This window comes from Sordaria macrospora, chromosome 5 (genome assembly GCF_033870435.1).
Source record: "Sordaria macrospora chromosome 5, complete sequence".
Taxonomy (NCBI): Eukaryota; Fungi; Ascomycota; class Sordariomycetes; order Sordariales; family Sordariaceae; genus Sordaria; species Sordaria macrospora.
Genome location: NC_089375.1, coordinates 2,014,044 through 2,029,580, shown reverse-complemented (window position 1 = coordinate 2,029,580; position 15,537 = coordinate 2,014,044). Strand labels below are relative to the sequence as shown.

Here is a 15,537-nt window from a genome sequence, read left to right as displayed (position 1 = left end):
TAACATTGTTAAATTTCTCCCGACTTATGACGCCAACAGCTTCACTCAAACTTCTTGGGCAGCTTACTCGATAGCTGTCACACGGACATATGCCACACTCCTAGTGTCATACGGGCATATGCTACACTCCTGGTGTTATACGGGCATATGTGTGACAAGGGCAGTGTTCTGGGCTTGGAACAGTAGTTCAATTCCGCTGATAAACTACTTTGGTCTCGAAGGCCTTCTTGAATCCTCTGAAGCCTTTTCATCTAGGCCGGGGCTTCAAGGCCTTCTTATGCCAAAGAGGTTTGGTGCGTACTAAGGTACGTACCAAACCTTGTTGCTTGAGGCCTCAGGGTATCTATCTAGCGATCTTCATACATGTGGATCTTCCTGAGTGCCTTCAACCATTCTACTTCCTTCTTCTGGCGCCGATCCTCGTTTGGTCGCTCTGATCCTTGCTTGGTTGCTGTGATCGCTTCTGTGATGACTGGGGATTGCCTCATCTCGCTTACTAGCGTCGTCGGCAGTTCGATGGTTGGCTCGCTAGCCTGAAGGCGTCGAGAGGGGCTTGGGTGAGCAATGCTGGTAGCTGAGAGTCTGGCCAAAGTGAGGTTGAGCCTCGCAGCCTGCGGCCACCGGGCATTCATGAGGCTGATGTCAGGCATTGAGACTCTGCTAAGCCTCGGCAACCCTAACCCAGAACTATGGGCAAATGTCCGTGTGACAATATGCCACACTCCTGGTGTTATACAGACATAGGCCACACTCCTAGTGTGTCACACGGACATCTGCCTACACTCCTGAGTTTGAAGTTCAATAGAGCCTCAATGCTTGACATCAACCCAACCTCGCCATACAATGCCAGCCTTACCTCGGCCAGACTATTCGGCTAATAGGCACGGCTTACCCAAACCCCTCAACGCCACCAGGCTAAACGAGTCAACCCCAAAACTGCTGACGGCGCTAAACATCATCACAAAGCCACCTTATCATCACAGGAGCAATCACGGCCAATCAAGCAGAAGCAGAGCGCCCGGGCAAAGGCCGGCGCCAGAAGGAAGAAGGAGAATGGATGAAGGCATTCAGAAAGATCCACATGTATACAGGTCGCTAGATAAATGCCTTGGAGCCTCAGGCGACAAGGACCGGTGCGTACCCCAGTACGTACCGTTTCTCTTTGGCATAAGAAGGCCTTGAAGCCCAGCCTTCCCCTGGAGGTTGAGAGGATCAACAAGGCCTTCGAGACCAAAGTAGTTTATCAGCTGAATTGAACTACTGTTCCAAGCCCAGAATACTGCCCTTGTCACATAGTGTCATACGAGAAAGACCTACATATATACAAATAGCTAGGTGTCTTAGAACCTCAGGTGACAAGGACCCGTACATACTGGATACGTACCGTTTCCCTTTTGCATAAGAAGGCTTTGAAGTCTAGCCTTCTCCTAGAGGTTGAGAGGATCAACAAGGCCTTCGAGACCAAGGTAGTTCATTAGCTGAATTGAACTACTGTTCCAAGCCCTAAATACAGCCCTTGTCACAATAGCCGACTCCTATATTTGGAAGGACAATACTACTAAGTGCTTTGCGTAATAACCTTAAATGTTCGGATTCCTTCGTTATGGCGGTCTAGAAACACTAATGCAAGCAATGACGTGCTCAAGAAAGTCGCCACATCATCCTTTCCCAACCTCTTCTCGCGTACCTCTTTTGCCTTGACCAGCATCTGCTGTGCATCTTCATATCTCCCTTGCAACCATGAGTACCATCCCCCTTTGTGCAAAAGAATCGCCCATGACTCGACTGTATTCTCGCTAGGTTGATAATCCGAGGCCACTCGGGCGTGCGCAAAAAGGGTCCGATATATGGCCCAATTCTCGAACTGGCCCGTTGGGAGTGAAGCTGCCATCCGCTCGATGTACTGCTGCCTGATGTTACGATCCAATCATGGAGATTAGACTAGCCGACCAATCAGATCGGACCCGAAGGGAGGACCCGAAGCCCCGGGTCCTAAGCCCGGGTCCACGGGTCCAGTATATCGGGTCCATGAAGACCGGTATAAAAGAAGGCCTTCCCCGGCCTCTTGTTACCGGTTCTTCAGCAAGCAATAGCTATCACAACCTACCAGTACCTTTTGGCTACTACTCCGTTACTCTATTGTTCTATCCCAGCGATAATACTCCTGTGCTTGTAACGGTTCGTCACACCTGAACGTCTCCTCCTGCCCAAACGTTTCTAGCCATCTCCTGGTCGACAGCTGCACGAGCCCGTGCATCTCAAACTTGTCCTCTGTCTCGTCTGCGGTGATGAGACAGTAGTCCCTTAGCATCGCCACATCATCTTCGAAGCTAACATCGCCGTCCTGGGCAATTCTCGAAGGGTTTAGCACCCATCCAAGGATGCCTTGTCGGTCAAAGAAGCTCATAAGCGACAGCAGATTCGCCGCAGAGGGCTGCTTAGACCGGATGTAGTCAAAGGATATCTGCCACGTCGTAAGTATCGCGTTAGATGCTCCTCCGTCCCGCCGCAGGTCCCCACCATCATATTGCAGAAGCTTTCTCCGATTCCGCTCGCTCTTTCGGAACTCGTCTAGGTACTTCTTGGGCGAGCTCCGTGGCGACATTCTCTGAATGTAGGCCGCCGCCTGGCTGATGGCAAGCGGCACAAGGTCGAGCGCCCGCACGAGATTTACCGCCATATCTGTATCCGAGAGCGATCCCAGCTTCTTCTCCAGGAGCAACAGAGCATCACTCTGCGCCATTGGCCCGATCTTGATTGTATTCTTGTACCCCCCTACTAGCCTAGAAGCTAGATCCTTATCACGTGTTGTGACGAGAAGAAACCCGTTTGGGCTCTGCGGAAGATAGGCAGCTAGCGGACGTCGTTTAGGGTTACTGCCAGCGCCGAACACGTCGGGGTCGTCGGCACTGTCAAGGACCATAACCCACTTGCCGTTCCGTTCGTTGCACAGCCAACCGCAGACAAGCTGTGTGATGTTGGCCTTGGGGTCGTTCCGACCGGGCAGCTCGGCGGCGTCGGCAATCGCCCGGAACCCCTCATCGACCCGGGCCTGCGTGCCAGCATAGACCCAGAACACCCACGTGTCTGGGTGCCGCACGGCGATCCGGTGGGCGAACTCGATGGCCAGATGCGACTTGCCGACACCGCCCAGGCCTACGAGCGCAACCCGAGCAGCCGGCTTCGAACATTGCTGGTCGATCTGGTCGAGAATTTCTCCGCGGTTGACGAAGTCGGGGTCGCGGGAGAAGGGGATGACCATTCTACATGGGAACAACCCCAACCTCGGTAGTAGTATATGGGAACGATCCCAACCTACTAAGAACCATCCTGTGACAAGGGCAGTGTTCTGGGCTTGGAACAGTAGTTCAATTCCGCTGATAAACTACTTTGGTCTCGAAGGCCTTGTTGGTCCTTTCAACCTCTAGAGGAAGGCTGGGCTTCAAGGCCTTCTTATGCCAAAGGGAAACGGTGCCTATCTAGTACGTACGGGTCCTTGTCACCTGAGGCTCCAAGGCATCTAGCGATCTGCATACATGTAGGTCTTTCTCGTATGACACCAGGAGTGTGGCATATGCCCGTTTGACAGTGTGGCATATGCCCATATGCCACCAGGAGTGTAGCATATGCCCGTATGTTACCAGGAGTGTGGCATATGTCCGTGTGACAACCAAACTCCATTACGACATTCTGAATCCCTTTGACGTACGCCTATCGGTGATACGCTGAGCTTTCACTCTGCCAAAGGCGTTCAGACGAGGAGGGCAGTGCCAACAGATATTGCAGAGTATATGCGGTTTTTGGAGATCTCGAGGGATGCAAGCGCGACAATCACAAGTTATGACTCTGCTCGGGAGCTTGTGAACGATGTATCCTTCCACACAGGTTACTTCAACAGTTTACGAGCCATGGCAGAGAACCGCCCTTTCCTGACAGAAAAAGGCTATCTAGGCATGGGTCCTAGTCATACAGAGCCCGGCGACCTCGTCGTCATCTTCTACGGTGACCGAATTGCCTACGTGATCAGACCAGCGCCGGAACATCGGGAGAATACATACACGCTTGTCGGGGAAGCGTACTGCGATGGGATCATGGACGGGGAGATTGCCGATAAGGCGGAGAAGAAGGATTTCTTTTCTCGTTTGATTTATTCTTTTTTTTCTGAAAAAAGAAATGAAATGGTATTCTCGACGCCCACATAATGTAGCTTGATGTTGGCAAAAGGAAAATCAATTTATCGTCAAGTAAATCTTCACACACACACACACACATCTCCCCTCCCCCAGAAAAAAATAAATGAAAAAAAAAAATTTTTATATATATATATATATTTTAAGAAAAAAGGAAGAAAAAAAAAGAGAAAAAAGCCGCCTAGTTTGTTGCCCCCCAAAACCTAAATTCCAAAGAGTCCAATGTGATCGGCTCCTAGCGGGTAGTCAATTGCCGAAACAGCGACAGTCAAGGTCTTTGACCGTGGGAACGGGTGTGGCCTCTGATTGAAGAAGCGAAAATTGGGAATCAGCGAGGGGTGAAAGTACTGAAGGTAATGCGAAGCTGGACAGAAGCCGGACGAACCCGCCGCCGGCCATTGGATCCTGGGCGCGGATTGTTGTCTCAGCCAAATCGACTCGTCTACAAAGATGTCAGCAGCTGCCCCGTCAGTGTGTTGCAAGCCAACCACCATGGTTATGACATGCCAGGATGGAAGTGAAGAGGTGGGCTAATGTAGGCAGATAAAGGAGGTAGATTAAGGCAGGTACATGAAGGAGGTCGATCGTGATCAGTTTGTCATAGTGGGTCACCAAACCATGATCCAACAAGAAAAGAGCGAGAGATTTGCTTGCCACACTCTCATCTACATACACATAACTGGGCTGAGAAGTACTAGGAACTAATCAGGAATGGTCTTTTGATGGAGTGCAATCTTGATGTTACCCGTGTAAGAGATCTAACCGCAATGTCAGGTCGGTCAACTTTACTCATAATCCGCCCAATTATATCAATCATTTTAGGGCCAACTCCCCACTCACCGTAATGCCTCCGTCCGAATGATATGGATATGGGAGCTGGTGGTTCATTTTTTGACCCTACCACGTGATTAAAAGATCCGTTTCCTGTCCTTCCCGCTCCCATAGATAAGAACACTGAGGGCCAGACCAGTAGCTGGGTCGGTGACGACCAGCGAATCCCTGGTGTTGTATGTTTTTTTTGGGTCTCTTTGTTTTTCACTTTTTGCATTTTGCCTCTCATTCTCCCTCTTCTCATCATCGTATTGCTTTTCGATCGAATCTTTGGACATGCGAGTGGCCAATGCGATTCCCTTGTGGATGTTGGTCGCTTTTGGTTGATCTTTTACACAAGCCAGTGTTGAGTGGATTTTGGTGGCGTGGATGAACAATGGGAACAATGGAGTATTTAATACCCCATGACGTGGAATCCGGAATCAATCAATCGGACAAAGTTAAAGTCAATGAAAACTCTGTATTTCTTCAAGACAATAAACCCGGAGTAGGTCATGCCATACCCGAGTTGGTCGACCTGAACATCCAGTAAACATGGAGGCACCTCGAGGGCAGGTGCCTTAGCTTCAGAGACCTTGAGGGTTATGTATTTCAGGGGTAGGTGCAAGCTTCCCCGCAGTCCCCGCTGTGGGGGCCTTGTTTGTCACTCAATGCCGGGCATCTATGGTACAACGTCATCATCCACGACCGACTGTCACTCGAAACCCATTAACTCAAACTTACGCGACAACATCTCCTAAGCACTTTGATACCATATAAATCCAATGCCAGTCTGTACGCGATAACCAACTCGACGACAATGCCCCAAGACGACATGCTCGAACACTCGCTCAAAGCGCAATCTCTCCTCCTCCCCAGCGCCGCCTCCCGCCGTCCTTTAACCGACTTCTTCACCCGCGCCCTCTCCGCCTTCCAGTCCTCCTCCGACGCGGCGCAAAAGTTCCAAGTCATCTGTACAGCTCCCAGCCATGCTTCCACTTCCGCCGCCGCCGAAGCACTGGGAAAATCCTACCCCCAACAGCCTCCAGCACCAATCTCACCGACCAAGCGACCGCACACTTTGATAGTGCTGGACTCAAGCTTTAACCCGCCTACGCTGGCGCATCTGCGCATGGCTACCTCAGCAGTGGAAGACATCATCAAGAGAAAGGGGAAGGGAGAAATTGACGGGGTAAGACTGCTTCTCCTCCTAGCGGTCGTAAACGCCGACAAGGCGCCCAAGCCCGCGGCTTTCGATCAGCGATTAGCCATGATGTGGGCATTTGCTCGGGACGTACAGCGAGCATTAAGGGAGGACGAAGATGAAAGGCCCGATGTGTTGGCTTCTGGGCCTGGGCCGAAGCCGCAACTCAATAATCAAGAAGCGGAACAAAAGCAAGGACTAGACATCGCCGTCGACATCTCACTAACAGCTAAACCCTTCTTCCACGAAAAGAGCCGGGCAATGGCCGAGTCCGAGTTTTACAAACCACCACCACCTGAACAGAAAGAAGGGGGGAAGGAGGATACGATGGAACAAGTAATCCTTGCAGGCTACGACACCCTAATCCGCATCTTCAACCCCAAGTACTATGGTCCTCCTCCGACCTCCGTCACCCAGGTCGCCACGCAAATTAGACACGTACACGACCCAAGCAAAAAGGGGACGCCAATGCAGCAGGCCCTCGACCTCTTCTTCTCGCGGGCGAAGCTACGGGTAACGATGCGGACGGATGATGAGTGGGGAGGCAAGGCCGAGCAGATGGCGTACCTGGAGAGCTTGCTGAGCGAGGAGGGGTTGCAGAAGATCGGTGGGAGTAAAGGGTGGAAGGATCGGATTGAGATGGTGGAAAGACTCACGGAGGAGCGGGACTCGACGGAGGTTGTCAGTAGTACGTATGCTAGAAAGGCGGCGGAGAGGGAGGAGTGGGGGAAACTGGGGCGGTTGGTGAGTCCTGGGGTTGGGAAGTGGATTGAGGGGGAGAGGTTGTACGTTGTTGACGTGAGGCCGGGGGATGTTGACTAGATGGATAGGTAGGGGTTTTGGTGTTTTGGTGGTGTTGAGAAATGGGATGGTAGATGTGAGGGTAGATGTGATGGTGGAAGTGACATAGGTAGACCGATAACATCCCTTTCATGACCGACAAAGTTTGCTGTATTTTGAGCAACACCTGACGAGTCCGCCTGTTTCATCATGTTTAGGCCATCACAGTTTTTGGGAAGAATGTACTGGTCTTGAGTCGCAAAGTACTTTCTCTCGCAAAGGATATGGACATGAACATCTCGAGAGGTCTTCAGATCGGCCGAGGATTGCTGAGGAAGGAAGATGTTGACACACTCGCAGAGTAATATCCTCATGCAAACAACGCAGCACCGTACTTTCCACTCCCATAGCCGCTTTTTCATCCCAAATTCCATGTTGTCGAGACGCAAACACTGGCGGAGCAAACGGCATTCACGAGAAATTTTGGCGGAGTGGTCTGGCAGAACCCGTTTGCCTCCACCGGTCCACCTTCTTTTGCACTTCCAGAACCTGGGGGACCGGCAGATTCTGTAAGGCTGACCCCACCGAAAAAGTTCCCTAGTGGAACCCAGATTTGCACCCGTGCACAGACCAGTGGCAGTCCCTCTGGAAGGGTATTTAAGATGCCTCTCCCCGCCTCCAGTTCAGTTTCCTTTTTCTTTTTTTCTTCATGTCGACAATACTTCAGTGAGTTCCCCCCTACTATTGGGCTTCCAAACACTCTTGTAACAATCTGCTAACCATTCAACCCACCAACAGGAGAATCATTTCTATAGTATTTGTCCTCTTTTGTGTTCCCTAAAGGAGCCACAGATCCCACCCGGGATGATGATCAATATCCTCGTTTCCCAACAGTGAGGTCCTTTTATTTACTCTCGCTCTGCCTGCAAAGGTGGCGATCTGCTTTCGAGTGGATTGTATAGAGAGTGGCGATGATCTGTACCCCGATTTCTCGAGGTCTGCCTTCGGGCGCTTGGGCGGGGTGGGTTTCGATGGAAGTCTGACCGGCATACATCACTTTTCTTTTCTTTTTTCATTGTGCTCTTGAGCTTTGCGAAAAGCTTGGGACGCGAGGAAGAATATTCTGTTTGCGACTGGCGAGGGGTTGTTGGGGAATGTTCTACCGGGCAGCTGCCATTGCGAAAATTTGCGATAAGATCTGAGGTGCCTTCATCTGGACATTCAGACTTGGTGCCTTTTAGCTCAGGCCGCGAGGATCATAATGTGCGAGAATCTGCCAGTGAATTCTCTGGCTGTGCTCTTCTGGTGCAAAGTTTGCGACACTCAAGTTTTGATCCCTTCACTTGGATGTTCAGAACTTTTTGCGCTGCCGGCCGGTTGGAACTATTTCAGATGTGAGATGCCGGCTGCAACCTTTTTGTTATCTTATCTAACTTATCGGAGTTCCATTCGCTTATCGCTCAGCGCCAAGTGTCATGGTTGCGCCTGGCAGGTGCCGCTATGTCTTCAAGGAACTCACCTTTGGGATCCACTTTTCACTTCCTCCGACCACAGCCCGAACATCTCGACATTGAAGACGTTGGGAAGGTGCGCTCTGACGCCTCGCGAGGAGGGGTCACACCTTGTGGCAGGCCGGTTCATTGCAATGCGGCTTTGTTCTCTTTCATTGCATCTACCGAACCCTCTGAGTTGGACATTAGGTTGAAACCAGTACCTCTTTTCTCTCTCCGTCCTCCCTCTCGGCCTCACTACCCGTGATGGTTTCAAGACGCGGATGAAGCCGCCTTGTCCGTGACACACGAAGCACATCATCCCGAACCCTCCATGTATTTCATTCGGAAGTTTCCCTTCTCGTCCATTGTCTTCATCGTCATCACCATCTTACTGCTTCAGTGGCTGAGAGCATCCAAGCCAGATACCTTCGCAAGCTCGCAACGCTACTTTGATGTTCATCATGTTTGAGCCTCACGATGTTCAGTTCCTGGAATTTCAAACTCGGCAGTACCTGGTTCGTGGCATCAAAGTACGCTTTGGCTCTTGCGCGGCTGATGCTGTGTCACCTTGAGTATAGGACTCCACTAACCTCATTTCCCTTCTGCCTCGCTCTTTCCTTTTCGTCGTGCATTCTCCTCTTGCATGGATGGCCGACTTTGATTGGCCACAAGCAGGGTAGAGGAGAGGAATCCTCAAACCACGAGAACTTATTCTCCTCTTGCATCCCAGCGTCCAAAAGGCCATCTACTCTCATACACACACTTTGACTACCCTAACCTTGCATTCGCATCTGGTCGATATTTTCCGTGTCTCACAACATTCACCGCCCATGGCCGGGTCGTGTCTCGTACATCCAAGATTGGAACTTAAATTCCCTTTACGAACTCCGATAACCATGGTCGGGCTCATCTACCTCAAACTCCACGTTTCTCGTGCTCCATTAGGGTCCTGGCGGTCAAAGAAACATCATGATCCTTGCGGCGAGCAGAAGATGATGTTACCGAGCGGTAATTTCGGTGCTCAGCCAGCCTCCGTCGTCACTTGTGCGGCTACTTTCGGAATGGTTTCTTCCCTTCCATGTCAATGCCCCTTCCCGGGGCATAAAAGCGTGATCAAACCAGATCAACTGGATTACCTTGACCTGAAATCACCTTCTTCAGTCAGTCTCGAGCTTCCTTTCTTCAAGGCGCCTTTACTGTGGTTCCAAGGAAACTTTTGCTTGCCATGCGCCTTTCAAGCTTCTTACTGCCTTTGTTGGCGGTGGGTGGTAAGGCTCTGTCTAAAAAGTACATCATTGAGGTAGACCAGGTAAGAGACAGAGAACCCTATTGTAGTCAACGTTTGTTGTCTCTAAGCTAACTCGCTTTCTAGGGGGCAGATATTGATGACCTTGCCAACAAGTTCAGCGTAAGCGCTGGTGGCCGTAGTGTCATTCGTCGCTTCGACAAAACACCAGACGTCTTCTTCGGCCTCTGTGTCGAAACAGACGATATGAACATCGAAACGCTCCCTGGTTTCCCGGGCATCCTACGGGCCTGGCCTGTCGGCAAAGCTACTCTCCACACTGCTCGAACGGCCAGTCCATCCATCAACATCGCTTCCGCTGCCAACTACTCAGTCCACAGCTTGACTGGTGTCGACAAACTTCATGCAAGGGGCATCTATGGCAAGGGTGCCAAGGTGGCTGTTGTTGACAATGCGATAGACTACAAACATCATGTGGTATGGTCCGTTCTCTCGCTTTCAAGGTCCCCTGAAACTAACAAGGTCAGCTCGGTGGAGGGTCCGGAGACGGATTCAAAATTGCCCGTGTCACCAATCTAGTTGATGGTAACTGTAAGCACCACGATGGACATGCTACGGGAACGGCTACAGTACAACTAATCGCGGCCTAGCCTGGACGTTTGATTCCCAAATCCCGGACGATGGCCCATCTGGACATGGCCACGGCACGCGAGTTGCTGGAGTGATTGCTGGCAAGACAGACTGGTTTACCGGTGTTGCTCCCGAGGCTACCTTGTACTCCTATATAGTCTTTAGCAACGATGTAAGTCCACCTCCACGAATTGGGTTGCACTCCGTGCTAATAACTTTGCCCTGTGTACAGTCACGAGTAACGGACGAAGACGTAATCATCGACGCCTTCCTGCAAGCCTACAAGGATGGGGTGAGTCTCTTGTCTAACTCAGCTCTTATCTTGTGCGACTTACACCACATCAGGTAGACATCATTACCTCCAGTATTGGTGGTGAAGGCGGTTGGTCGGGCGGTGTCTGGGCTACCATTGCTTCACGTCTGGTCGACCGAGGCGTCCTTGTCACCATCTCCGCTGGAAACGAGGGCTACAAGGGCCCATTCCTCGCCAGCCCAGGAGCATCGGGCAAGAATGTCATCGCAGTAGCCTCCACGGAACCCAGTGTGGCACCCGCGTGGCCGTTCAAGGCAACCTTTACCCACGGCGGCAATTCAACCACTGTGCAGTCGGGGTACCTCCAACAAATTTACGACGAGCACCCCTGGGGACGGGATGTAACGGATGACTTTCCCATTACTCCTCTCTCACTGAATGCCAACAACACTGCCGAGGCCTGTGAACCGTTGCCCGAACATGCTCCCGACCTCTCCGTCGGCATTGCATTGCTTCGTTACGGAGGATGCTCCCCTGAGGTCAAGCAGGAGAATGCAGCCAAGGCTGGGGCCAATCGTATCTTCTTCTACAACGACGGCAGTGTCTCTGCGTGGGACTTCACCAGAGGCACCTTCAACGGCGAGCCTCCCGCTGCCTTAATCGAAGCGAAAATGGGCGAGGCCATGGTTGCCACTATCGCTGCTGGAGGCAAAGTAACAGCGAACTTTGCCGTTACCAACGACACCGCATGGAGGGTTGACTTTCATGACCCCGCGGGCGGTATCCCATCCGCTTTCTCAAGCTGGGGCGGTACGAACGAACTTGAGATCAAACCCGATGTTGCCGCTCCTGGAAGCGATATTTACACCACTGACATCAATGATTCATGGTCTTTTCAGTCAGGAACATCCATAGCATGTGCCTACGTGGCTGGCATCGCGGCCCTGTACATAGGTGAACATGGCGGCCGGAGCGTCCACGGCCCTGGAATCGCCAAAGCGCTTGCAAACCGCATCATCTCCAGCGGCGCGTCCGTCCCATGGCAAGTCGACGACCCTGTTGGCCATATGCCAATCGACTACAGCTTCTGGGCTCCCGTCCCTCAAGTTGGTAGTGGCCTGGTCAATGCCGCAAAGGTCCTCGACTACACCACCTCCCTAACTTGGGAAAAATTTCACCTCAACGACACCGCCAACTTTCAAGCACATCACTCCGTCACCATCACCAACAATGGCCCAAAATCTGTAACCTATTCATTTGCCCTCCAACCTGCCGGCGCCTTCAATGCTCATTCTGATTCTGACCCCGAGTACCTCTCCTTTTTTACCGATTATCTCGAGCCCTATTCCCTTGTCCCCAGAGTGCAGCTCCCCCAAAATGTAACGATTGCCCCTGGAGAAGCCAAAACCGTCCACATCAACTTCCAGCCTCCTTCCCCATCCTGGCACAACGTGACGAAGCTTCCGCTCTACAGCGGGAAGGTTCTGATCAATTCCAATGAGAACGAACACCTCTCCATCCCCTACTACGGTGCCGCCTTCTCACTTCGTTCCGCTTTCAAAGACCACATGTTTATCTATGGCCCCTTCCAAGCCGCCGGACCAGACAGAGAAGATATCGACACCTACCATACCTACGACTTCAATCTTTCTTCGGCCGCACGATCGTACCCCACGGTTGCCGTAAATTTGCGGTTCCCTACGAAGACGCTAAGATGGGACATCTTTGAGGCCGACTGGACGGAGGCGCAGTGGAACACTTCGGCGCCCTATCCACCTGTTCCAGGGAAGAACGGTTACATTGACAGTGTGGCGTTCTGGTCGTATGGTGAGTTTGACCCAGATAATCGGGATCTACCCGGGTATTGGGACACGATAAGTTTCCCATTAACGGTTGGGTCGGGCCTCGACAGGGGCAATGCCCGAGATAGGTTCTCTACGTGGTTCAGCTGGCTTGGGAAGTTGGCTGGGGGAAGTTACATTCGTACGGGGAAGTATCGGTGAGCTTCCTTCCTGCGTTTTTATGTTCTTTCTTTTTGGCGTCAAGCAGGCTTATGAGACTCTTACCAGTTTTGTAGCTTGCATTCATGATTGCTAATATGTCATCGCCCCGAATAGCTTCCGCTTCGCCGCCCAGATCCCGTTCACAGATCCCTCGCACTCAGAGAGCTGGGATGTCTGGAAAACACCCGTTATCACAATTCTTGACTATGGCCGGCACATCTAGGACAGAAGCCAATTTATTGTGGCGTTCTAGGATCTCAACAAGACATCTACATGTTCTTGACTTTACATTTTTGGCACGAGGTTGGACAAAATTGATATCTGTTATTGCGCCTTCTTTCAGAATGATAAGTCTGAGTATATTTATTTAGATGTTGAACAAGCGCTTGCCAGTACGTCGTGTCGGCGATGCAGTCGCATTGGAGTTAGGGGTAATGTATTCGAATGACTCCGAATTCAAGAACTCATAGGTTGAATCATTCTTTGCGCAAGATGGGAAGACCTCGAAGTCTATCTTCCATTCTTGTCGCCAATTTTACCTACCGACACTAACAACACTTACATCGCGAATCGGTACCCCCAATCTTCTCGACGATTTTACGAAAATGGCACCCAAACTCTGTAGAGTCTGTCGCGCTATTCCATCCTCCTTCTGGACTCAAGAGATCAGCCAAACCTCCAGCTTGGATCCCGATAATGAGCCCCCATCCGATTGCCCTCGAGTTAAACCCCAACTGCATAGGTGTATCGAGGAGATGGCCAATAGAGGATGTCAGCTCTGCCAGATCTTCCTATCTCCTCCTATCTCCCTGTTCTGGCCCTCACGCTCAACCCCGAAGTGGCCAGAAGTACCGTAGTGGAGCTATTGCGAGTGAAACCCGACACCGACCACGGCGGAGATGGCGAACTGTCATTTCGTGTTGGGGAGAGAGCGGTATCCTCTGGCTCGCGCTGCTACCAGGTTCCTCCTTTCTGCGGTAAGTCCCTTTGTTCCTATGTGCAATCAACCAAGCGGTGTCTAACGTAGGCTGTTTTTTTCTTCTAGCGCGTTTAGCACCTACGTCAAAGGACGAGCGATAGACAACCTTGTTCTGATGAAGCTTTTGATTGAAAATTTCAGGAAGAACCACGTTAAATACTCAGAGAACCTCACCGGCTTCTTACCCACCAGGCTGCTTAATATTCGTGCATTTGAACATGAGGGAAGTCTAGACATCAAACTCGTGCGTTTGAACACCAGCGACTATTTTGACGACAAGCAAGATGTTCCAAGTTATGTCACTCTCAGTCATTGCTGGGTACCGCCAGAGAAGCGACCGGTCATTACAACCAAGGCAAACTTAGAGGAGAGGATGACTTGAATACGCTTCGACGAGCTTCCACAAACGTTCAAAAGACGCTGCCCAAATCACCCGAGAACTGGATCCCAGCCTTTGGTACCTATGGATTGACTCCCTTTGCATTGTCCAAGACGACACAAAAGATTGGGCAAGAGAAGCTTTCGTGATGGCGCACGTATACAGCCAAAGCTCTATTGCCTTAGCAGCTCTCAGCTCTTTCGACAGCAGCCAATGGTGTAACCTCGTGGGCAACATCCAAGAGAAAGTCGGCACCATGATTGATATTGATTCGAAATACAGCATGAGTGATACCGGCTAGGGGTCTACAAGAATTCGTGTGACACAGTACAAGCCCCAGCCCTGGAGCGAGCACTACGCCGATTATGGCTACGGCTTCTTCACCACCAAGCAAATACCCCTTCGTTGGCGAGCCTGGGTCTTGCAAGAAAGGGAGCTTTCTAGAAGGAGCATTCACTTTGGCGCTGAGCAGTTGCTCTGGGAGTGTCGGGGAGCTGAAAGCCATTGCGCAATTGCCGTGGCTTACGAAGAACAGGGCATTGTATCATCGATACAAAGCAAATTTATGCGATCTTTATCCGACCAGATCGAGATGAATTCTCTGGTCACGGCGATGAAACATCGCTGGTTCTTGCTCGCGGAAGATTACTCCGTTCGGCAACTAACAAAGGAAACTGACAAGCTGCCCGCGCTATCTGGAATTGCGCAGTCGTACCAACAGTATTTCGGACCAGAAGCGGTCTACATGGCCGGGACATGGACTACGCACCTCCCTGAATCTCTGCTCTAGGCGATACAACAACCAAGCGATGACTTCTTCGCTGTCAGGGCGTCGACGTATATGGCGCCCCAGTTGGTGATGGACGTCAGTCAGGACGTCTATTTCGTATAGCAGTTTGCGTCTGAAAGAGGCGCCCGTCAACGACGTCGCCGATACCTCCACTATCACAGCAAAGCAATGTCATCCGGCAGACGAGCTCCTAGCCAGCCTCAAAGTCAAAGATATGAAAGACGCACCCAAATACGCACCCGACCTCTACGGTGCCTTAATTCACAACAGCTCCTACCTCCTTCTAACCGGGCCCGTCTTGTCACTATTGATGCTTTCGCGCTTTCACTTACTCGGTACGGCGATCAAGATATGACGATGAATGATCTGGTGATACTCGAAGGGGGAGAGATGGTGGGGGTTCTTCATCCTGATGTCCGGAGCGAGTTGGAGGGTTAGTGCCAGAAAAATGCAGGCGAGATGAGTGGAAGTCAGGCAATTGGAAATGGAAGAGGACCTAGTAGGCTGGTTTGCTTGGCTCTAATGGGAGAACCAGAAAGGGGGGAGACGGAAAGGCCTAGTCTATATCACGATATGGATGTAAAGAATGGAGAATTAGTTATGGGTCTTGTGTTTAGGAGGCTTGCAGATGCGGACGAGAGAGAGCAAGGTGGGGATGTCGAGTATGAGAGGGTTGAGTTGGCGAGGTGGATGAGGTTGGAGATGTTTAGGGAGGTGAAGGAGGGGGTTGTTAAGTTGGTGTGATGTTGAGGGATGTTGGTGGGTGGAAGAGACGAGTTG

General features: G+C 51.3%; 3 protein-coding genes across 3 annotated transcripts; 2 read left to right on the top strand and 1 right to left on the bottom strand.

The window, feature by feature from the left end:
* Positions 1-1,558: 1,558 nt before the first annotated feature.
* On the bottom strand, positions 1,559-3,262 carry SMAC4_08787 (uncharacterized protein; the record flags this gene model as incomplete). Its single annotated transcript, XM_003345385.2, has 1 exon — positions 1,559-3,262. One exon carries the CDS (start codon positions 3,260-3,262, stop codon positions 2,132-2,134), a length of 1,131 nt encoding a protein of 376 aa, XP_003345433.2. The 3' UTR covers positions 1,559-2,131.
* Positions 3,263-5,747: 2,485 nt separating this feature from the next.
* Positions 5,748-7,026, top strand: SMAC4_08788 (uncharacterized protein; the record flags this gene model as incomplete). The annotated part of the gene is made up of 1 exon (XM_003345386.2): positions 5,748-7,026. Exon 1 carries the CDS (start codon positions 5,821-5,823, stop codon positions 7,024-7,026), a length of 1,206 nt encoding a protein of 401 aa, XP_003345434.2. The 5' UTR covers positions 5,748-5,820.
* A 1,906-nt stretch (positions 7,027-8,932) lies between these two features.
* Positions 8,933-13,064, top strand: SMAC4_08789 (uncharacterized protein). Its single transcript, XM_003345387.2, has 7 exons — positions 8,933-9,786; positions 9,850-10,200; positions 10,251-10,314; positions 10,374-10,525; positions 10,586-10,645; positions 10,699-12,428; positions 12,724-13,064. Exons 1-7 carry the CDS (start codon positions 9,703-9,705, stop codon positions 12,830-12,832), a joined length of 2,550 nt encoding a protein of 849 aa, XP_003345435.1. The 5' UTR covers positions 8,933-9,702; the 3' UTR covers positions 12,833-13,064.
* Positions 13,065-15,537: the final 2,473 nt, after the last annotated feature.